The sequence below is a fragment of the Python bivittatus genome, unplaced genomic scaffold (genome assembly GCF_059951505.1).
Source record: "Python bivittatus isolate LINGU-HERP-01145 unplaced genomic scaffold, Pbiv_v1 ctg000850_np1212, whole genome shotgun sequence".
Lineage (NCBI taxonomy): Eukaryota > Metazoa > Chordata > Lepidosauria > Squamata > Pythonidae > Python > Python bivittatus.
The window spans coordinates 25,525,706-25,551,230 of record NW_028277112.1 but is presented as its reverse complement, the minus strand read 5'-3'; the positions used below and the strand labels follow the sequence as shown (position 1 = coordinate 25,551,230).

General features: G+C 39.1%; 2 protein-coding genes across 5 annotated transcripts in view; both read right to left on the bottom strand.

Annotated features, from left to right (window-relative positions):
- SNCAIP (synuclein alpha interacting protein) overlaps positions 1-25,525 on the bottom strand; it is a 158,835-nt gene that overhangs the window by 66,659 nt on the left and 66,651 nt on the right. The gene's annotated exons all lie outside the window — the stretch shown is intronic.
- On the bottom strand, positions 1,761-2,750 carry LOC148213791 (uncharacterized). Its single transcript, XM_088130193.1, has one exon. It carries the CDS (start codon positions 2,748-2,750, stop codon positions 1,761-1,763), a length of 990 nt encoding a protein of 329 aa, XP_087986319.1.

Sequence of the window (25,525 nt, the reverse complement as noted above, 5' to 3'; positions counted from 1 at the left end):
GGTAGAAGCTACTTTTTCTTTCTTATGCCCCCCCTTCCCCTTCCTTTTTCTTTCTTTTCCCTTCCTTTTTCTTGATTTTTCTGTATTTTAACTTGTTTTGAAAACATAATAAAATTTATAATTCTCTTCTCCTCCCACCCCATAGAGTAAGCCTAGAAGAAATTTGTACCAACCCATAAGAAATAAACAAATAGACGAATAACCTTGTTATGTTATGAAAGTTATGAGAATTAGTCAAAATACTATAAGAGTTTACAAATGTTTGAGAACTAAAAACTTTATATAAAGTTTTTAGTTCTCAAACATTTGTAAACTCTTATAGTATTTTGACTAATTCTCATAACTTTCATAACATAACAAGGTTATTCGTCTATTTGTTTATTTCTTATGGGTTGGTACAAATTTTTGTGACATTTTGTTTGATCCTAATGCATGTCTAATGGTAGTATAGAAATATACTGTATATATAGGAGTTCATTTACGACTTCAGAAAGGGTCATACTACTTAGATTTTGAAGCAGAATGAAACCAAAGACTTTAGTCAGAAGTCATGATATTATGCAAGATGTGTGCCTTGTTTGTTTACTCGCTTGCTTTTAAATAATGGACATGATCTTGCTCAGTTCTGGAACAACCACAAAGTAGCATCAAGCTGTCTGCCAAATGTAAATACCATGAAGAGCAAGAAAGTTCACCTCTAAGTCTGCGGGAGTGGAACAAAGAGAAGAATGCCAGATAACAGGTGATAATTTAGTCTGCAAAAATGTTACACAATGATATTTGTAACTTCCATCAATTAGCACACGCCCAAGGCAATATTGTTGAACTATGCTAATTACTAACAGCCACTGAGCAGGCAGTATCTATTTTACACTTCTTTAATTAACTCCCCTTCCCCATTTAGTCACTGGGCTGTAAGTGGTCTGCATATATTTTTTTCATTCTTTTCCTGTTAGGAGCCCTGTAAGTTGCTGCTATAAAAAGCGGTACCTGCATAGAATGAGAGGGCCAAAGATTGGCCGACTATTCTTTTCTCTATTCTTTTCTGCGACAACTGTGCAGTCGTGGCTCTATGTCTGAACTGTTCTCGACATAGTGATAGTTTTTCTAGTGAGATTGGACCTACATCTAGCCATTTCCTTAACACTACTATAGTAACTTAACACTATTGTGAGTCAATGTTTTTAGGGGCTGCCTGAAAATCATTTAAAAAAACAATCACTTATACAAAATGCAATGGTTGCCATCCGAATGTCATAAATCAGCTCTATCTCCCAGTCTATTTCTGGGCTCAATTCAAAGTGCTGGCATTAACTTGAATAGTTTTCAAAAGACAGATCTCTGAATCTGGAAATCCATCCAGTCTCTTCTCTCTGTTTCAACCTTCTGACATGTTAAGATACTTAAATTCTTGAAAGCTTTTAGAGCAGTAGGGTTATGATTTCTTTTTTCTTTTGCTCTCCTCCACTGTTTTTTTAAATATAATTACTGCTTTGTAATAAATATTGTGAGCAGTGAGCAATTTGTATTTTTTTTTAAAGAGGAGAACAATTAAGAAATATTTAAAACACATAAAAATAAACATAGTTGCTAGAGCCAATAACTTGGCCATATAAAATTCTTCTCACTGTAGTCTTCAGAAGCCATGGGAGAGCAGGGGAAGATGATAACAGTACATATAAACACATCCTTGTTCCCCTTCTCACATCATCTTTTCTGTATACTCAAAGATACTTTTTAAAAAAACCAAATTGTGGTTGCTAGGCATATGGAGAAATACCAACAGAAGAACATACAGTTAATAAAGAAATTGTTTTCTTCTCCTCAGCCTTATAACAGAAACACTTAACCTTCACTATTACTTTGTAGTTAATCAACATAAGGAGATAAGGGCTGACAGCTGAATATCCTGAAGATAGAACTGTCAGGACAGGTGGTACAAAGTAATTAAATTGAAAATTCTTCAGGCAATGACTTAGGATAAAATTAGAAATCCAAAGTGAAGTAATAACCAATATTAATAACAGAACAAGTTTACATGCTCTGACAACCTCAGTTTCACTAGTATCACGCCCAATCCATATGCCACCACGGGTTGCCTTCTTATATTCCCAAAGGAGGTGTGTTATTCGGAATCCAACAAGGAGCATAATTAGAAGTGGAAGAAGATCAATAGCCACTAGAAATAACTTTCCATAGAAAAACTCCACTTGATAATTTTTATATTCAGTCTTACATTCAGCATAGATGAAACTGCTGACTTGCTGGTAAGTTTCATTTTCCTTATACACTTTGCCAGTTTTTCCTGTGTAAAGTGAAAATGGGCAGCAAACTGCAAAACCAGCAATCCAAAGAATACCAGCTAGGACCAAGTGACACTTCCAACGCTCTGCAGTTATAGCTTCAGCTGGAGGATGCACAACTCGACACAATTTACAACAGAAGAACAGAACAATGTATAATGTGAACCATATGGCAAGAGAAGTAGTAAAGGTCGTTGAGAACACAAGAACTTTGCACCTGTCTGAATCCAACCCAACACCAGATGCATAAACAATCTTCCATACATTCACCACCAAGTTGTGTAGAAGATGGACAAGTGCAAGGTTGACTATAAGTATGAATGAGGTTCGTGAATTCTCACTGATGCATCTCCTTGTGCAGTAAATCGACAATGGATTTCCAATCACGCTGCATGAGATTAAAATGGCACAGACAACAATCTCCAGTGTGCTAATGCTGGAGCCCATGTTCTCCATTCAGTAGGTTTGTCCAGATTTTTTCTGATCTTTCCAGTTTGTGACCTTTAAAAAAGCTTGGTAAAAATTTTTACCAAATGCATTTTTTCCTCTTTGGTGAATTTTCAAAATGCGTACAGTGCCAAGGAACTTCACATACAATAGTCAGTCTCTTCACAGAATGCAAAAATGAAAAACAAAACCAAGCCAATGTTGTTTAAGTAAATGTACTTAAGTGACCTTTCATCATCATCACATGTGGTGCTATCATTATGTATACTCACAAGGGCATCCTTTAATGAAAGGTTACAGGAATATAGAAACAACTTGGAAGCCTGCTTGTCTAAAAATACTTCAGCCACACAAGTCTTCACTGAACAACACCCCCTATATCTGAGAAGAAAGGAAGAAAGTAAATAGAAAGACTGGAGTTAAGGGAACAGAAAAGGATGTGGTTTGTTGGCTGCCTGGAATATTAAACAGTAGTACTCTATTCCACAGTCTCTTACAGGTCCCACTTGTAGTGATAAAATATGACGGTCTGAGACTGCCAGACCTCTACTGCTAAAAGAGGTACAGGCTAAGATGCTAAGAGGCTGAAGTAGTATTTATTCTTTTGCCACTTAGTTTTCCTCAGTGAGTTTTTCTCTTTTACAGAGCTGAGATTCACATTTCATTTCAGATTCATCTCTATTGCTCTAAAGTAGGGATAGGCACTATGTAGCTCAAGGGGTCCAAATTGGGGTCCACAGAACCTTAAGGATGTGTGGATAGATTTCAGGGAGTCTGTGAACTTGGATGGGAAAAATCATTGCAATTTTATTTTCACTAACCTCTAACTCAAATTCAGGGTTATTTTTTTAAAAATTATTATTCAGTAATATAGGCAACAAAATAATTTATGGTCTCTAGACTCCAAAAATGTTTGTTAACTTCAGTAAATCTCACTATCTAAAATTATTATACCCTTAAAAGGGCATTGCCTTGTTATTGATTTAATGGATTACTAAAGCAGCACATATTTTACTATATTACATATTTGTTATTTTTCTATATTTTTGTAACTGTATTTGAGCATAATTGGTTTATTTCGAAAGACAATCTATATCTATATATTTTATTTTATGCATTTAAATACTTTTTTCTGAGATGGTCTCTATAGCTCAAATGCATAAAATAAAATACATAGATATAGGTTAGTACCTAATTATGGACCTCAGATTTAATCAAAGTCAGAAAATATATTATCCCATGGTTTTCTGAAAATCGCAATGTAACAATCATAGTATAAGCTACACTGAAATGTCAAGATTACCCTTTTCCAAACTGGTGCTTTCCAGATGTATTTGGACTGTTGTTTGATAAGCCATGGTTACAACATATAGACCAGTCTAATAATTACAGATTCCTCTTGTAGAAATCTTTGGCAGTCTAATGTTAGATATTAAAACTAAATTCTCACAATATTTTCTCTGCGGGATTTCCAATATTGAGGAAATTGTCACCCAATACAGTAGAAACCATAAAGGATCAACTGAGAGTTTTGACAATAGTGGTCTTTGATTGTCTGTATACGGGTAGTCCCCAGGTTAAGAATGCCCAGTTTAAGGATAACCCATAGTTAAGAACATAGCTTATTGTAGCAAAATTTGAGTTAAATCCTCAGTGATTCAAGTTAAATACACAATGGTTCAAGTTCATTACACAATACTACTTACACAGTAGTATACAATAATACTGTTCTGACTTACATACAAATTCAACTTTTAAGGACAGACCTTGGGAATGGAATTCTTTCTTAAACTGGGGACTACCTGTACTATTCTGAAATCCTCAATTCAATTTAAAAGCAGTCATAAAACTTTATGAAAAGATAAAGATGTAATGAGAGTTGATAACTTTAATAATATTGTTTGTTATATACAGAACTAGGTATATGTATACTGTATATGCATTGGATTAACTGAACTGCATCAGGTATACTCAGAGTTAATATAAAGCTCTAAAAGTTTTGGTTTTTTTTTTATTATCATTTTGTAGGTAAGGCTGGGGGAATTGAACTCAAATAAAATACTCCATTGCATTCCCCTTAATGTTTCCAATAGTCCAATCTGTGCCTCTGTTCAAATAAAAGCTTGAAGCAATCACTCCAAGGCTCCTTATCATTTCCCAAACTGTGTGAGGAAACATTTTTGAGTGGTTCTTTGAGGAAGAGACAAACTTTCTATCCAGGGCTCCATGAGCTGAATGTGGACCATGTGAGCTGAGGACGGTGATTTTTCCTCTGCATTCTGTGAGGTACAATGAGGATACAAAGCTTCTTCAGGTGAAAAAATATAGATATCATATGATTTTAGGATTAGGTTGAATTTTCAAAAATGTATGAAGTAATTTAGTGTATATATGCATTTATGAATTCTAAGCACTATCACTCAATAAGGAACTACTGTCCTTTGCCTATGGTCATTTGCTTCACAGCGGCATTTGTGTTTGTCAGTGGCAGAGACAAATGGATATTTTCCCTGAGTATGTCTTAAAATATTGACCCACTAAAGTCAATAGGAAATATATATTGTCGTTCTGGGCTGAAGCCTTGCTGTATCCAGTAACAACATATTGTCTGCTTTTTAATTAGAGAGACCTTCACACAAATTATACATTACAGGTAAAGGATTCTTTCTCCTAAATTTATAAAAAAGAACAATTGTTCTAAAAAAGGCTCAAGAATGGGGAAAGGCCTTCAATTAGGCAAAATACATAGTACAGCTGAGCAGCAATCTAGATTTGAAGAGGAAAAGGTGATTTGGAGCAGACATGGGCATACATATTCTATCTGCTGGCATTCCTTAAATCAAAGCATAGGAAAAAGCCATGTCTTTATGAGTTGCTGATGATGCAATGTGGGTGCCTCTACATGTTCCAAGTCTCCTTTTTCTTTTTGAATTCTGATTGCCACACAGCCCTGATATAATGTACAAAAATTGTTCTTGGAGAACTTTGTTATCCAATCAACACCAATATGAAAAGGCAAATGATAACTCTTATGTCTTCTAGTAGGCCAGCAACCCACAAAAGTGTGGGTAGAATTGTTTGTGTTGTCTGTTCAACATAATGCTAGCACACAGAGAGGAATATTTTCATTTCAGAAGGCATATAATATTATTTCTTTAAGTTTTGCATGTCTTTTCTCTGCAAGAATTCATCAGCTTCAACAAAATTATTTGTGTGTGTGTGTGTTATTGTTCTTCAATACATGCTATATTGAAATCTCAATGCTACATTTTTTTTTTCCATACAGCAGTCAGCAGAATGAATGCTTCCACAACTCCTAACAATAAATCACTCAGGCTTAAACTAGAGTACCCAAACATATAATTCAACTTTCCCCAATTTGGTCTCCAGATGCACTGGAACAAAGGCCATGCTGGAAATTCTCAGAATTATAATTTCAGTATACCTGGAGGCACTACTTGGGGGAGATTGCTATAGCTTAATATTTTGTGTTGATGTATAATGTGATTAGCCCTTTAAACAAAGCTTAATTTCAAACAGGAAAAACTATAAAAGCTACGTAGAAGGAAACATAATGTGTCTACCTCTCATATATTCATTTATTGACTTGGAGAGGGACTGAAAATAAAAGAGTGCTTCTGTACTGTAAAGCCCTCTGGAATACTGTGCAGAGTTCTGTTTGCCCCATTGCAAAAAGAATATAATAAAACTCAGTGTGATCCATAGGTAGATATTCCCACCAGAACAGGATGGGGCAAGAACTATATGTGTTAAGTAGAATGAAAACTGGAAAGTTTTTCTTTTCAAAGTTTTAAACTCACTAGAGATCATGGAGAATTATGCAAATTCAGTAACAGGTGAGACAGGTTCCCAGATACCTGAATATACATATTCAAAGCCTTTTCTTACATTGAGCTCAACAGTTAAATCAATAGGATAGTTTGACCATTATGATGTTAAGTCACTAAGATGAGTTATAAAGACCTTGCAGAAATAGCCACTTCCACATTACTTGTGGGTAGGGTGGGGAGTGGACATTCCTTCTGAAAGTTAAAGAAAAAAAAAAAGAGGCCTCTATGAGGCAGTGGCAATTTCTGTGTTCAGAAGTCAAAGAGCAAACCTTGTTATTTTGGCACATCATATTTAGACAGCTAAATAATATGTATTGTCGAAGGCTTTCACGGCCGGCATATGATGGCTGGTGTGGGTCTTCTAATACCCACAAAATCTTGTGGGTCTTCTAATACCCACAAAAGGGTCACATCACCCTGGGCACAGAGAGAACTGCTCCTGTCTGTGCTCCTGTACTCTGAAGATGCCGGTCACAGGTGCTGGCAAAACGTTAGGAAACAAAACTTCCAGAACACGGCCACACAGCCCGGAAGACCCACACCCAGCTAAATAATAATTTGTTTTTCCTATTAAATCAGATCCTTATAGTGACATGGGAAGTCCATTTCAGATCTCTTCAGGAGTCCCAGATGGGAGAACCTGTGGTTGTACAGCCAGATCAGCAGACCATCCATACTGACTACCAGTTTCAGTCTCAGTTTCAGGCAAGATACCTGGCAGTGATAATAATCTACCTGAAATGCTGAAATCTAATGTTAATGGTAAGCCCCTATCTTGGGTGTGGCTATAATTGTCCCAATCTTTTAAAAGCAGGAAAGTGTGATTCTGCTAACTATTGACCAATTAGCAAGCTTCATGCTTGGTGCCTAAAACAGACATTGCAAGAATGGATGGAGAAGGGAGCCATTTTGAGCCACAAACAGGTAAGCTTCAGGTCTGGCCATCCCACTAGATATCATGTTTTCATTCTATGTTGCCTGGTTGATAAATTTAGTGGTACCTTAAATCCTCCCTCAACGTGGCCTTTGCTGAATTTAAGTCAGTATCTGATTTAAAAAAAAAATAGGAAAAATCTTAGTCACTGATACTGACTACCATCAGCTCTTTCTTATTCAAAAAAATTTATGGAGAGTACAGAGTAAGATCTGACCCACAAGATTCTTTATCAGTCAAATCTTGGTATAAGAGAGTTAGGCAGGGTTACTCTTTATCTTCTTCCTTGTTCAACATATACATGAAGTCACTTGCAAACACTGAAATTCAAACTTCCATCCTCCCAAAATAGTAGATGTGAATGTCCCACACTTGCTATATACGGATGATGCAGCTGTTATCTTGAGGACTCCAGGTAGCCTTAGAGGAGCCCTTAGAAGCTTTGTGCAATACTGTAGGGAAATCCAGCTGGCACTTAATTTTCAGAAGACTAAAGTGAAGGCTTTTGCCAAAAGACCTAAGCAGCTGAGTAGGACAATAGGGTAGGAGAATGTGCAAGTGAGGAGTTTTAACTATCTTTCTGTACTGTTTCAGAGGTCAGGGTTACTGAAGCCACACATAGACTTGTGGGTCTATAGCATGGGTTGGCAACCTATGGCCCATGGGACAGATGTGGCTCACCACCCAAAATTATCCAGCCCATAGTCCCCAAAAGAAATATATCCACCCAGCCTGCAAGAGGAGAGAACAGCTATTCATTAGGCTGTTTTTGTGAGCGGTGCCTCCTTGGGTAGCCATTTTGATGACAACTTCACCAGCTGCCTGGGTGGACGTAAAGAAACAAGTCCCCTGCCCAGTGCTGGTATAAGTCATGAGGCAGAGGAGGAGGAAATCGTGGCAGCATGGCCTCTGGCTCCTATACAAAAGGTTGCTGGCCCCAAGTCGAGATGCTCAAAGAAACTCTAAGTATTCTAAAATTCTTCCATACAAAAATAGAATACATTTTTCTAGCTTTGTAACTATTTGCGGCTAGACTTTTAGCTCAGTTCCTTTATGGTTTCTCAGATGGGTCCTTCTCCAGTTATAAGTCATTGGAAACAGTGCAAATTAAATTCATAAGAGCAGCATTTCAAGCACCTAAATGTGTATCAGTCCTGAGATTAGAAACTGGTCCATTGAAGAGCATGATTGTTAATATTTAATTACTAGTTAAAATGCCATTATTCCCCCATAGGCCTACTTCCTCTTATCCTGTTGGACTGGTTTCAGTTCTCAAATTTTCAAGAAACATTTAGAAAAGCCTCATTATGTACCTTCTCTTAGATGTTCTGCAACTTTTAGAATTTATATAGGCCCGTAAAATCCCCAGAGAAAGGCTTTTAGGCATGACATACCAAAATGAAAGTAGTTTGATCTCAGAGCACACTAGAGAATGAACAGGGCATCCTATATGGCAACTGGTTAATTGTATTACATCACTTACTTAGTCATTCCAACAAAGATTATTCTTTAGGGCCAGGTTTGACATCTTACCATCAGCAGGGGATTAATAAAGTCCCTACAGCTTGCCAAACCTGCCCCTGCAGCTGTAGTGCAATTGAATCCATCCTTCATGTGTTGCTATATTTTTCCTTTTATAATGACAGCTGAAGAAACCTAATTTTTCCTTTGTTATTTCATGTGCCAAGGTTGGTCTAATTAATTTTATGCTAACTTTATTTTATCAGAAAGAAGAAAGGAAATGTTTGCTCCACCTAATATTGCAAAGTGTTGCACAGCAGCTGTCAATATCTGCAAGGAAATGATCTTGAATTCTACTGAGTAGTATATGCCTATTGGTGTAACTTTGAGATTGTTGGTATTTAAATGTTATTTTACCTTTGGGGAGGTTGGTTGCTTCTGATTTTTTTTTATTGAAATAAATTGAATTGATTACTTTGGATTTATTTAAAATATACAGTCATAGACCAAAAACATAAAAAAATAAATAAAAGGTTGAGAAAGAATATAGAATATGAATACCCAATAAAAAAATATTCATACCTGAAACTAAGCATATGTAGAGTTAGGTCAGATCCAGCAGCTTCTAGCTATCATTGCTATGGCACAAAATTGGCTCAAAAAATTGACTGACTGATAATAGAACTGGAAAAAATGCAGACAAGGATAAGCCAAGCTTCTCCTTCTGAGGAACACTTAGACTGTTTGGGACTCTTTAGCTTGGAAAAGGGGAGAGTGAGGGAGACGTGATTAAGGTGTATAAAATATGGGTATCAAAAATATGGAGAAGTTTCTCCTTTTCTCTAATTCTAGGACCAAGAGCCATCCAATAAAGTGGATTGGAAGGAGACTTAAACCAGGTGAAAAAAAGCATTTCTTCATGCAGTGCATAATTAGCTGTGGAATTACTTACCACAAGATATGATGATAGCCACTAACCTGCAGAGCTCTAAAAAGAGGTTGGATAAATTCATGGAGGACAGGTCTCTCAAGGGCTATTCTCTTGAAGACTCAGTGTCACCTCTGAACTGGAGGCAGCATGCCTCCAAATATGAGCTGCAATGGAACAATGGGTGGAGATGATTATGTCTCCACCTCTTTTCTGCAAGCACCCCAGAGATATCTGGTTGGCTACTGTGAAAAACAAAATGCTAGACTATGACTGGCCTTGTCCTAATGGCTTGTTGCTGTGTTTTGTGTTATTTTCTATGCTGTTTTTTCTCCTGAAACTTATATAAATCAACTAGTAAAATTTGTTCAAAATAAAAAGCTTTATTTTAATATATTTATATTTCTCAGGCTTAGACCATTCAAATTTATCAATAAGAGCCCTGTTTTCAAGAAACAAATTTACCTTCACAAAATTTGGGCCATTGGTGAAATATCTATTTTTTCTTTAAGTACAAGATATGTTTTTCAGGGTAAAGTGACAAGCAATTTTGCTACTATTTGCTTATAGATTAAAAGATAATGGTAAATAAAAAAATCAAAATCTTTCCATCACCCACGAAGATTTTGATCTGTATAATAAAGTTAAGCTACGCTTTTTAAAAATCTGCCTTGCTCCTTTTATGCCAAAATCCTTGAGCATATCAGAAAACTACATTGGCTTAAAAGTCTATTTGTTCCAATTTTAAATTCACATTCCTTATATTCATGCTCTATGGAAACCATTTCGAAAGCAAAAATGAAAAAGAAAGGTAGGTTTTTGTACAGCCCTTTACTAGAAAGATGGGCTATTAACACTATTATGCTATAAATTCACGTAGCCAAACAAAGTGACAGCCTGACACATCAAGACGCTGCTTCGACAGTAATAAGCTACATAAGGGATTGCAATATAGTCTCAGGAGCATTGATTACTCCACCTTCTAGAACTTCTGTTCCACATTTTTTTCTCTGTCTAAATGAAGTAAAATAACACTGTTTCTATTAGATGTCATCTACATTGTCTGGCTTTTCTCTCATTGACTGAGCATCCTTGTAACACCAGCTTTTTTTTTCCCTTTCATTTTTCCTCTTCTTGTTAACAGAGTGTGCCAAGAAAAACAAATGTTACATGATGAATTATGTATTCAGTCAACTTATATAAAATTTAAAGGGAAGGGTTAGATGTATTTTCAGAGCCCATACATGAATTAGAAGCAACACTTTTTGCTAAGAAAAACAAAAGGCTAGCAGCTGGGCCACTGACTAAAACAGTGTGATTGATTTCAGTGGAGGAGTGAATTCTGGGACTGAGATTACTTTATCCCTTATCATGTTTATTCAGAAGTCTCCCTAAGTTCAAAAGTTCATAGCTGCCTATAGAGATCTGGTACTTTTGAAGCAAGCCAGAATAAAGGTATTGTTTTAGACTAGCACACAACAGCTATCAAAATGTATTGCACAAATCATAACTGATCACCCTCCAGAATATGAGTGTGGAGGTCACTGAAAATGATCCAGATAATCAGGGACTTCCAGAAATGTCTGATGTTTGATCACCACATTTTAACATTCACCCAGAGAGAAGTTAAATTGGGGCCTAGCCTGCAGTTTGCTGGCTGACCAGAATATAAGGATAACTTTTTCAGAAGTAGTCTTTATATAACAAGGCCCTTTCCCTTTCTTGACCAAGTAGATCAGTTCCTCTCTACAGATTTACATGACTGTTAAGATTAAAGTTCTTAAGGCTCTATTTCTCTAAACAGTTGCATCACCATACTGAAATAACTGAAGTGGATCCAATCAACTGCATTAAAAAAGACACCATGGGAAAAATCAGAACATTAAATGTATTAAAAAAAAAAACTGGATGCAAACAATGCACAAGAACCATGGATTTCAGGAGTTCCTAAATTCCAAAATGTTCACTGTAAAAGCCCTCAAATTGGGTAGGAAAAGCACTGCTAGACCACATTCCATGAAAACTAAAGTTGCAGAGAAATAAGCTTACTTCCTCCACCTGTGCTAGACTTCCTTTTTGGGTTTCATGCTTTATAGTTCCGAAGAATACATGTTGCATTTATTTACAATACTTTTATCCTACCTTTCATGACCAAATCCTCATAAGGCAGCAAACAACAATAGCAATGAAAACACACACAGACACATATATTGATATACGTTTCATATATATAAATATATATATATATATATATGAAAACAAACAGTTCAAAATTAAAAACTGAAGCATAAAAACAACTCAGCAGCATAAAAACTTTTCAACATAAGGCTAAGTAAAACAAATTGTGATGGAAGGCATGAGTGGGGAAGGTTCTGGAATGGAGCTTCAAGGTTGCCAGGAGGGGGGAGAGACATTCCAGGGGAAGCACCTCCTCAGTCCCAGCCAGAGTGTGGGAATAAAGGAGCTAAAATGTTCTGGACTGTCTCGCTGTTGTTCTTGGGCTGAACCTGACATCAATCTCGCCAGACTCATACTCCCATCAAGAGGGAGGAATTCTTTAGTGGCCTTATTACAGCATCAACAACAAGTGGATGCGCAGATCAATAATTTACAGACTACAATAGCACAATTGGCACAACAACTTGGGCAGGCCGGTCAGCAAGTAGCGGCTGGACTGCCAGTTATGTTGTGTTCCCATGGAAGCCTGCCAGAGAAGTATGGAGGTGAGGTGAAACAGACGAGAACCTTCCTGGCGCAGTGTGAGTTGTTCACGAATGGCAGACCTGCGGAGTTTCCTACAGACCGCATGAAGGTGTCCTTTGTGTTGAGCTTGTTGAAGGGAGTTGCTGCTAAGTGGGTGACCCCCTTGATAGAAGCTGAAAATCCAGTGCTCAACAACTATCAGAACTTTGTTGGGACTTTTAGGGGGCATTTCGGGGATCCCATGCGGAGGCTCACTGCTTGTCAGGACATTCGGAAATTCAAGCAAAGCAACAGGCCGGCAAGGCAGTACATTATGGAGTTTAAGCTGTTGGCGGGGGTTGTCGAGTGGAATGAGATGGCTCTCATTGACCAGTTTCTTGAGGGGTTGGACCCCGAGCTTCGGAGTGAGCTGATAAGGCAGGGAATTCCTAATACACTGGATGATCTCTATCAGCTTTGTGTGGTGGTTGATGCCAGGCTGGAGGACTTAAAGCAGTATCTAGCTTCCAGTCTCCATGGTGCCTTCCAATCTCCTCTCGCAGTTCTCTCTCCTTGCGTCGCAGCTGCTGATTCAGCAGAAGGGGAGCCAATGCAGATTGGAGCAGCTAGGAGGGCAGTTTCCATGGAGGAGAGGCAAAAGAGCCAAACCTGTTTTTACTGCGGAGCCCCAGGGCATATGCTGAAGGCATGCCCAGCAAGGAACGTACCAGCAAAGACCAAGAGCATAGAGCAGACCCCTGCTAAACACACGGGTTCAGCCCCGGCACCACAGCAGGGAAACTTCCTGAGCCCCTCTCTTTAGAGCTCGCTGGGTGGGGGGCATCAAGCAGTTAAGGAGAGCTCATTCTGGAGATAGCAGGCAAGCATTTATGCTGGTTCCAACTACAGTAACCTTAGATTCTGGCCGCAAGATAGAGTTGGAGGCTCTTATTGATTCAGGGGCTACCACAAACTTCATAGATATTCAAACTATGCAGAAATGGCAGTTGCCCACAGTAGATTTAAAAAAGCCCATGGAAGTAGAGACTATAGACACCCAGCCATTGAGGGCGGGTCTGGTGGTACAGTCTATAGTGCCGCTACAATTAACGATCATATAGAACTTTTGCCCCTTTATGTAACTGCATCCTTACAGGTGGCGATGGTGTTAGGCACCTCATGGCTTAGACTTCACAACTCTACTATAAACTGGGGTGTGGGGATGCTCTCATTTTCCTCTCCTGACTGTCAGCACCACAAGGCACAGGGGGCCACTCTCTTCATTCACAAGGGAAACATCCAGATGGAGGGAGAGGTTTACCCGCCAAATATGCTGATTTTGGAGACATTTTTGGAGGGGAGGAGGCTACTACACTACCCCCTCATAGAGACTGTGATTGCATAATTGATTTGAAGCCAGGGGCAAAGATCCCGGCCAAGCGGCAATATCTCATGTCTGCAAAAGAGTTATCTATTCTCAAGGAGTACCTGGATGTGAATCTAAAGAAAGGTTTTATCAGGCCATCAAAGTCACCAGCTTCAGCTCCCATGTTTTTTGTACCAAAGAAGCCAGACCTGCAGACTTCAGGGAAAGGGTCTAGCGAGGGAGCTTCCATGCACACCGTCCATGATTATAAGGAACTAAATAAGGTCATCATAAGGGATCATTATCCACTGCCATTGATATAAGCTCTTTTAGATCGGCTGCAGAAAGCATGCATTTTTACAAAGTTAGACCTTAGGAATGCCTACAACTTCATTCATGTTAAAGAGGGGCATGAATATCTGACTGCTTTTGATACAAGATATGGAAAGTTTGAGTACACAGTAATGCTGTTCGGTCTTGCTAATTGTGGGGCGGTGTTATCCAGATTCATGAATCAGATTTTTTCTGACATAATTTTTATGTTGTGATCTATTTGGATGACATTTTAATATATTCTGAGGATGCAGAGTCGCACACTATGCATGTCAGAAATGTACTGCAGAGACTGAGAGACAATAACCTTTTTGCCAAGTTGGAGAAGTGTGCATCTGATTTGTCTCAACTGAATTATTTGGGATTCAGAATTTCAACAGAGGGGCTACAAATAGACCCAGCTAAGGTGCAGGCAGTGTTGTCTTGGCACTCGCCCTGTAATGTGAAGGATATGCAGCATTTCCTGAGGTTTGCTAACATTTACAGAAAGTTTATCCTTTTATCCTGAATTTTGCTGAAAGGGTCAAGCCTCTCACACAGCTTTTGAAAAAAGGGAAAAGATTTGCATAGGACTTTGTGGGAGTATTGGTGGCTGAAGATGGCTGCAGACATTAGAGACTATGTTGCATCTTGCCATGTGTGTAGGTGAGCAAAGCGTCTCCACGGGAAGCCTGGTGGGCTTTTGCAGCCTTTGGACACCCCCTCTAAGCCTTGGGATACAGTTTCAATGGACTTTATTACTGATCTGCCTCCGGTGAAGGGCTATACATCTATTATGGTGTTGTGGACCTATTTACTAAGATGGCTCATTTTATACCATGCAAGGGGCTGCCTTCTGCTCAAGCCATGGCGCAGCTTTTTTTGGATCACATATTCAAATTTGAGGAATGGTTAATCGAATAATAAGTGACAGGGCGGTCAGTTCTTGTCTAAGTTCTGGACGGCTCTTTTTGGGTTGCCAAAAGCCAACATTTACATGTTTTCTGCTCACCACCCTTCTACAAATGGGGAGACGGAGAGGACTAACCAGGTGTTACAGCAGCATTTCCATTGCTACGTCACGTACAGCCAGGACAATTGGACTGCTCTTCTCCCCTTGGCAGAGTTCTCCTATAATAATTCTGTGCACTCATTGATTGGAATGTCACCCTTTCAAGCGCTGTATGGAGTGAGCCCACAGGTGTTGCCAACAGCTGTTCTGCAGCGGGAGGTGCCTGGTGCAGCACACTTTCTTAGAGCAGCTCAGGAGCTGTTGAAGGACCAGCTGGCAAGAGTGAAGGAGGCATACAAGAGGGCTGCTGATGCTCACAGGCAGAGTAGTCCTTAGATTTCAGCAGGAGACAAGGTGTGGCTGTCTACTAGGTTCTTAACTTCCACCAGGCCCTCTAAGAAGTTAGCCTCTAAGTTCATGGGGCCTTTTAAGTTCCTTCAGCAAATGAACCAGGTGGCTTTCCGTTTGCAGCTGCCGCCTTCCATGAAGGTCCATCCTGTTTTTCACCGCTCCTTACTAGTTAAGGAGGCCCCACCAAGTCCTTTGAGAACACAGGTTCCCCCACCCCCACCAGTCATAGTGGAGGGGGAAAAGATGTACGAGGTGGAAGCAATTTTGGACTCACGTAGGGGGGGAAAGGGGATTCAGTATTTAGTTCATTGGAAGGGTTATCCAGAGGCAGAGTGTTCCTGGGAGAATGCGAAGAATGTGCACGCCCCGGTGTTGGTCCATGACTTCCATCGTTGTTCCCTGGCAAGCCGAAGCCTCGTAAGCTGCCTGGTGCCCCAGAGTTTAAACAGGAAGTGGAGGGCATCAACAGCGTGCTCAGGGAAGGTTTGGTGGGGGCCTTGGAGTCGGAGAGGGCTGGTGCGCAGAGTCCGCAGCCTTCAACTTCAGAGTTGCATTTCCTGGGGGGGGAGGGGGGTGATTCTACTAATGTTGTAGCTGTTTTGCAGAGCCAATTGCCTGAGCTGGGAGAGGCACCAGGGAACACAGACAGGAGCTCAACACCTGCGCTTTCATCTCTACCGCTGCTGTCCAGCTCCGAGAACTCAGAGGGGGAGTTTGATTTTGAAGAGGGGAGTGATGTGATGGAAGGCATGAGTGGGGAAGGTTTTGGAATGGAGCTTCAAGGTTGCCAGGAGGGGGGAGAGACATTCCAGGGGAAGCACCTCCTCAGTCCCCAGCTGGAGTGTGGGAAAGCTAAGAGAATGAGACTGGCCCATCCCTAGGGCCTCATTGTTATAGTTACTGTTGTGGTGATCATTTAGTCTGGCGAGATTCTGTCTATTAGTGTAAGCTAATAAAGGAGCTAAACTGTTCTGAACTATCTTGCTGTTGTTCTTGGGCTGAACGTGACACAAATGTACCTTTAGATTCTGTCTAAAATCAGCCAAAGAGGAGGACTGCCCAGATCTTGAAGGAAGCAGTTCCTCAGTGGGGGTAGATATTTAAGAGCAATAGAATCAAAAGCATACAAGCCCTCTATATTCCAGAGCCTGGTCAGAGACATATCATGAAGGAAGGAGGAGTCAATGAGAAAAACAGAACTCAGGAACTTCCCAAAGTGTAGTTAGGAAACCAGTTGAATTTTGTCCTCTGGCAAAAGGTCAGCTTTTTAAAATTATTCTTTGTTGATAATGGTGGTGGTTCAGAGAATATAAATATAATCTATTAACAATCCCCAGTGGGAACATGAACTATGGCAGGTATTATTAGACATCTTGGCAGGAAAAAGTAAATCTATTGAAAGAAAGAATAAACTTATGTGCAAAAGGAATCGACTAATGTGATATTGCCCACAGAGCAATAATAAAAATTCTTTGGTAAATGACATTAAATCACAGAGTTTGATTTGCTAAGGAAATCAGAATCTGTGATATCAATCTTGTGAATACTATATATGCCCGACGGCAATCAGAAGTACTCACGTATAGAAAAGAATATTGTGTGAGCCAATTGTAAGTGATGAATTGATAATCACTTAAATCAAACTAACCACAGGTTTTGTATCTGCTGCATTCCTAATTGTCTTAAAGTAATTCAGGCATTTTGTTGAAAATTTTTGAGAAAAAGGAGAAAGAAGGAAGAAATAGGCATATTATTTCCACACATAACTCTTTTTATTTTTGAAGGAGTGAGTATAAATGAAAGACACCATCTTTGCAAAATTGCTATTGAAATACAGTGGGGCAAAAAAGTATTTAGTCAGCCACCAATTGTGCAAGTTCTCCCACTTAAAAAGATGAGAGAGGCCTGTAATTTTCATCATAGGTATACCTCAACTATGAGAGACAAAATGAGAAAAAAAATCCAGAAAATCACATTGTCTGATTTTTAAAGAATTTATTTGCAAATCATGGTGGAAAATAAGTATTTGGTCACCTACAAACAAGCAAGATGTCCGGCTCTCACAGACCTGTAACTACTTCTTTAAGAGGCTCCTCTGTCCTCCACTTGTTACCTGTAGTAATGGCACCTGTTTGACCTTGTTATCGGTATAAAAGACACCTGTCCACAACCTCAAACAGTCACACTCCAAAGTCCACTATGGCCAAGACCAAAGAGCTGTTGAAGGACACCAGAAACAAAATTGTAGACCTGCACCAGGCTGGGAAGACTGAATCTGCAATAGGCAAGCAGCTTGGTGTGAAGAAATCAACTGTGGGAGCAATAATTAGAAAATGGAAGACATACAAGACCACTGATAATCTCCCTCGATCTGGGGCTCCACGCAAGATCTCACCCTGTGGGGTCAAAATGATCACAAGAACGGTGAGCAAAAATCCCAGAACCACACGGGGGGACCTAGTGAATGACCTGCAGAGAGCTGGGACCAAAGTAACAAAGGCTACCATCAGTAACACACTATGCTGCCAGGGACTCAAATCCTGCAGTGCCAGACGTGTCCCCCTGCTTAAGCCAGTACATGTCTGGGCCTGTCTGAAGTTTGCTAGAGAGCATTTGGATGATCCAGAAGAGGATTGGGAGAATGTCATATGGTCAGATGAAACCAAAGTAGAACGTTTTGGTCTAAACTCAACTCGTCGTGTTTGGAGGACAGAGAATGCTGAGTTGCATCTAAAGAACACCATACCTACTGTGAAGCATGGGGGTGGAATCATCATGCTTTGGGGCTGTTTTTCTGCAAAGGGACCAGGACGACTGATCCGTGTAAAAGAAAGAATGAATGGGGCCATGTATCGTGAGATTTTGAATGAACACGTCCTTCCATCAGCAAGGGCATTGAAGATGAAACGTGGCTGGGTCTTTCAGCATGACAATGATCCCAAACACACCGCCCGGGCAACGAAGGAGTGGCTTCATAAGAAGCATTTCAAGGTCCTGGAGTGGCCTAGCCAGTCTCCAGATCTCAACCCCACGGAAAACCTTTGGAGGGAGTTGAAAGTCAGGGTTGCCCAGCGACAGCCCCAAAACATCACTGCTCTAGAGGAGATCTGCATGGAGAAATGGGCCAAAATACCAGCAACAGTGTGTGTAAAATCTTGTGAAGACTTACAGAAAACGTTTGACCTCTGTCATTGCCAACAAAGGATATATAACAAAGTATTGAGATGAACTTTTGATGTTGACCAAATACTTATTTTCCACCATGATTTGCAAATAAATTCTTTAAAAATCAGACAATGTGATTTTCTGGATTTTTTCCCCCATTTTGTCTCTCATAGTTGAGGTATACCTATGATGAAAATTACAGGCCTCTCTCATCTTTTTAAGTGGGAGAACTTGCACAATTGGTGGCTGACTAAATATTTTTTTGCCCCACTGTAAGCCCTAATCAGAAAAAAAGCTTTCTGTCGTTGCATTTGGTTTTGCTGAATTATAGATATTCTTGAGATCTGACTCACTCTTCCGTGGTCTCAAAAAATCATTGCTTAAAACAGAGATTACATGTTTTTGAAAGGAAATTGTACTAGGACATTCTTTTTAGCAAAGATACTTTGCTAGATACTCTTCATCGCTTGGGACCGGGTTACCTTAGGGACAGTCTTTTCCCAGTTTTTCTCCCAATCCAATCTGGTCCAGCAAGTTAGGGTTAGGGTTAAGGTTAAGGAATGTCGGCTGGCGGTGACCAGGAGACGTGCTTTTTCTGCTGTGGCGCCTGGCCTCTGGAACATCCTCCCTCATGAGAGTAGGATGGCCCTGACCCTTTTGGCTTTTTGGAAGGCCTTGAGGACCCAGCTTTATGCCCGGGCCTGGGGCCCCAAGTATGTGAAGGGCCCCGTTTCATGGTTGTGTTGATACGGATGGTTTTTTAAGATCTCTTGGCTGCATTTATATTATATTTAATTGTTTTGTACTGTTTTTAACGTTGATTGTTTTTATTGTTGTTAGCTGCCCAGAGTCACTGGTCTGAGATGGGCGGCTATATAAAGTGAATGAATGAATGAATAAATAAATACCTTAGTTAATTTAGGGAATACATTCAACAAGGAATATATGGATTAGAAACTCTGTGTATATGTGAGAGAGGGATAAATGCATGGATCTTTATCTGCAAGTTTTTCTTTCTAAAAGCATTTTACATGAAGCAGGTACCATGCAAAACTGTCCTTCCAGCCAATATATTCATAGTAAAAAAAAAAAAATGGATTCCTATGAACCTGCTTCAAATCCTCGTTATGATATAAACTGTGGAAAGATGCTGACAAATCCTACACAAACCATTAATGAATGCACATTCCATATATTTGTCATTAAGAATGTTTTCACTGACTATCAGCTTCAGTTATGTGAAAAATTTAAAATAAAAGTAATGTTTGTGAGGGTGAATGCGCTCTTAAGAGATTTTAAAATTTATCACTCAGGTTTTTATTACAATTGATAGGAATGCCAAAAAGAAGGGATTGCAGTATGACCCCTTCCCTACTATTAAACAAAGATAAGCTACATTTAGATATGAAGTCTAAATGTATTATAAAATCTTCTGTATTATAAAAATGGAAAGAGCAATAATACCGATTTCCGGAATCTTTGTGTATTATGCACACTTTTAGTTCTTATGTAAAAACAAAAAGTCTCAATGTTGTGAGTTAGCTTTGTTCTGATGGAACAAAACTTGAAATGGTTTCAGGGATTTGAGTTTGTCAGAACAGTAACTTGACATGTTTCAAGTGTTCTTGCCACTGGAAACTAAGGAAATTTGGGACCAGCTCCTGGTCTACTGTGTTTCACCCCAGGGCCATAATAGTAGGTAGAATTGAAGCCCATATTCAGTGATATCCAACTGCAGAAAATCTGGGTGAGGGGATGATTTTTAAAACATTAAAATACATCCCCTATAAACAGTTGGAGTACAGAGCTTCATTCTGCTTAGATTTTTCTATTTTTTTTTTTAAGTCTTCCACCCTTCTCAACAGAGAAAGCAAAAATGTTTTCAGTTTAAATAAGGTTTCTGGAACACTCAACCATCAGATACAAATCAGGGAGCAGCTAGTTTCTTTAACAATCCTTTCAATTATCACATCTTCTGTAGGAGGTTTCCTTATTTTTGCACTAAAACAAAATCTCCTTGAACAATTTTTCCAAGATGTGTGGGCATTCCGCTTACTAAGAACAAGTAAATTTAATGTGTTAATGGTTTTTTAAAGGTTTTAATGTTTTTTTTCTTCTTTGCAGCCAACCTGCTTGGTGTAAGCTCAGCAAAAGTACCTGTATTATGCTTTTATTATCCTTTTGCTTGCATGGCTTAGTGTTCCATAATTGCACAGATTGTGCTTCAAACTCAAACTATACCAACATATAATGATTGCATGGATGTGCAAAAGTCACTGGTTTGGGAACTCCTGTTATGGTCTCTTCTGAATCCTGAGTCAGAGGCTGCAGAGGCAGACCAGAGAGGCTTGCCAGGCTCAAGAGGTGGTAGGTGGGGCATGATCAAGATGGGAGGTCATATTCTAGCATGGTACCTGGCCTGAGAACACACTGGTAGCTATGAAGGGCAATCAGCACATCTCCATGAGAGGAGAGGGCAGCAGCCTCCAGGCTCTTGCCCTTCCACTGAAAACAACTCTCCAACTCTGCACCTGCATTCCTGTTACTCTTGCTCTTTGCCCTGCAGTCAGACCCTTGGCCTGACATTCAGGTCAACTCAGGTAATTCTCTGGTGCTAAAACCCAGGATGGTTAGGGACTACGTTTTTATCTCCATGTCTACCTTTCTCCTGCTAGGTGATCCTTGATGTTTCAAGTTTCAAGGCAAGTCTCATGCTCTCAGTTAATTAACCCCAATTGCTCTCAGTAAGTTTATTACATGGCAATAAAGCTATTTTACAGTTGTATTTGGCTGTTTCCTGTTTTGCATCAGCTGGCACAAGTCAAAAAACAGTATGTTCCCCCTCCAGACCATGCTGCTCTGAGATGATTCAGTGGGGTCCTTGGTGTTCTCCAAGTTACATAGATTCTCTTCTATTTGAATGATTCCATGGGTTTCAAGAAATAAATGCTCCAAGCTAGAAGGGGGTCCAAGAGTCATCTCGCCTGAAATAGCTAAGTTTCATCCAGAATGCTGTGTCTGGGGTTCTTCAAACCAGTCTCCAAACTTTCAGTTTGGAGTATTTACTTCTAGAAATAATTCAGCTGCTCCCAGAGTGGCATAGTCTGGAGGACAGTCACCATAGTCTAGAGTGGGGACAGAATTCTCTGGAACATTCCATTCTCAAACTGGTATTTTGCATAACCCTTTGCATCAGCAGGATCCAAGAAAATGTACAGAATACATACCAAAGCTTAACAAACTAAGCAACCTTGTTATAATAGTCTTTATGTTTACACAGTATCAGCAACAGTGTGAAACACAATAATGCATAAACATACCGACTTCTGCATTACCTGATTGCAAATGAAATACAGTCCAATGCTTATGTAGCTCACCTGCAATTTTCTAATAGGGAAGCTTGTTAAAAATAGCAATAACTTACCTAGCAGGTTGTTGACTGTAATGAAGCATATTACTATCTGACAAGTATGCAACTATAAACTATCGTCTTCTTTTGTCTGGCCATGCGCTTAATTGCACATGATTGGTTCCTGCCAGTATACTAGTTAGGCTAGAAACAGTATAAAAAAACCCCAGCCCAATCACAAATCACAAAGCAACAGCCCAAGCACAGTGCTTAGAACAGTTGGAAGATTCAAAGCAAAGTTATTCAAAATACTATTTTCTTTCAATTTCAAAACAAAGCTTTTGAAACATACACTTTGTTTCATGCTTTGAACATGTGAAATAGTCATAATGAGGTTGGAAAAGTTTGCATCTCCCTTGTGTTGATAGGAGATCATCTATGAAGCACTGCAATTAACTCATACAGTATAAATTACAGGTTCACTGAGTCTAGCTTACCAAAGAACTAGTCTAGCAGATTTAGCAATCTTATACTGTATTACCTCAGCGTGTGTTTCTATACTTGTTCTCAAAACCAGAACCCAGTCATATACTGAATATCTATCAGCCATTCTCTGATGTACTTGAAAAGTGTATTTTCCATTTTATGTTTCTGAAATGGATTGATCATTACATATCATATCAAATATAACAACAACAAAAACCTTACAGACCAATATTACCAGACTTGTTTAACGGTTCTCTTGCTCCATTGCCAGTCTATACTATCTGCCAGTATCTGTTGGTCTTGGAGAACCATGGAAAGGGTACATTCACCCTCACAAACATTACTTTTATTTTTATATTTTTGAAATTTACCACCTTACTTAACTTGATGCTCTAGACAACCTCCTCGATGAAAGGGCTACACCTGTGTAACATTTTCTTGTTATCATCTAGGTATTATCCTCTGGACCTCAACAGCCAAACACTTTCGCTTTGGTCATTAAATAAAGGAGTAAAAATCATTTTTGGGGTTGAATAGTAAGAAACAGGCTTAGTATGTACATAGAGTTAAGTCACAGAAGTCTAGTTTTACCTTCTCTATGTGCAGACCGCCTTTCCCTTCTTATCCCTTCCATAAAATAATGAATAAATGTTGTAGCATTATGTCAGGCTTTTGCATTTTTGCCAAGAACCATGTTTTCCTAGTACAAATGAAGGCAGATCACAGATGTCCAGCTGTTAAATTCATCATACCACAGAGAGTGAAAACTCCACAACATAAATTATTAAAACAAATAGCTATAACAACATTTATTTTCTCTTCCATATTTATGGTTACACTGTTATTTCCTAAAATTTTAGAAGAGACTGAACATCAAAAAGCACTATTTCTAACTCTTTATTACATGCCCATGCTTACATTAGAATTGCACAAGATTGACATAAAATCCATACATTGGTTCCATACCATGGCATTTTTAATCTAAAATATATCTCTTCGCCCTTCATAGATTAAAAGAAATCCTTGGAAATATCAAGGTAATGTCAGGATTTTGGGGTGTCAATAATAGTGCCTAAATAGATGATCTATTTGTCTATAGCCCACTGCACACCATCTCTTATTTTTCCATGTATGATTCTACTACCATGGACAAGGGACACACATTTTTCAACTTTTCTAACTTCTACAATCCAAGCTGAAAGTTTCTCTCTCCGTGCCTGCTACTTCCTCCCACTGTGAACAACAAGCAAAGTTAAGTTATTCTGATCAGATTTATCCTATGCATTAAAAACTCTTCTTAGTTGTGTACACCGTTCAGATCCGAAGCAGGCAAGGGTTCTTCAGATTCAGGATAGACACTCTTGCTCTTTTAAGAGGGTGGCTAAACCAGATAGGAAGTACTCGTGCTTGCTTTGGATCTGATTACTGTATATCATTTCTTTCTCTTCCAAATGTTGCAATCCACATTTAGATTTCTACTCCCTCCTCATGCCACCTATTGTACATCCTATTATTCCCTGTTTGAGGGTACTTTTAATGGGACTAGGCATTTATATAAATAAATAATAACATGCTGTTAAACAGCTATGTAAAATCAACTACAGATAAATATGTGGTCTAGTTTGTCTCTAGGATAAATGATCCATCTAGGCCTTCAAAGGAGAAAGACTAGCTCCTTTAGGCTTACTAAGAGACATACATACATACATACATACATACATACATGAAAAAGTGAGGTCAATCAATGGAAATGGCTTCAAGCAAAGAGAGAAGAAATCTTAAGATTCTAGGAGAAAATATACTTCAGACTTTTAGTTTACAAGAAAGAGGCAAAGAAAGCAAGGTGATAAAGTGCCAGTATGCCCTAGAAGCCTATGCTATAATGTTATTTTGCAGGGCGGCCTTTCAATGTTGTGCTTTAAATCCACCCACTCCCCTCTCCTCCCCATGGGGTTAAACCAGTTATGAATATTTCAGTCCTGCCTTCTTCTCATATCACCAGCCATACTTCTTGCTACCCCTGACAGGGCACAAAAAGACACTGTGGCCACCAAAAAATATTGCCCATCTCTGGTCTAGAAGATTAGTCCTCTCTGACTGGATGCCTATAACTCCCAGCATCCCCAGGCATTACATCTAATGACAAATAACCCTTTAAAACCATTGCTTGCCTTGAAATGAAATATATATTCTTACCAGCGGGGGACTTTTCCAGTACAAATAAATGCTTCAAAAGAAGGCTCAAGCCTCTGAAGAAAAAGAAAAGTTAGGTTCTTTTCCCATTCTTTCTGACTTCCTGATAGTTATTGTTGCCTTCCCCCAACCCCCCAGGATGATTGCATTTGCATTGCTACAAACGCTGCATGTTAAATGCAAAGAAATATTTTATATGACTTCTAATTTGGCTCTTAATTCAAAGGCTCAGCACATTGCATTGTTTCAACATAATCTTGTTTAGGTTCCAAATAAACAAGAACATCACAGAAAAGCTTGATTTTGTATATAAGTAGCTCAACAGTTTGAACTTTTATCACCATGATTTTCTGTATCTTTGAAACTCAGCGTAAGACCTGGCAAGTGCCTGAATGCAAGTGTAAATCCAACTCAGCTGGAAACAACTACATAAGCTTGGTTGCTAATGGCATCGGCTGTGATTCAGGTTCCCTGACATACCAGTCTTTGTTCATGTCATTTTCAATATCTTATGCCAACAGCTATGCTCAAATAGAACAAAGATGTATCCTTTCAGCAGACAGCAGAATACATACTTTATTTTTGGCTGGATGCACAGAAATAACCATGTGAAGGATGTGTACAATGAGACGTACTGGGCAATTTTATCCGCATTCTAAAATCTAATTTGTTGGCACAGATCCAT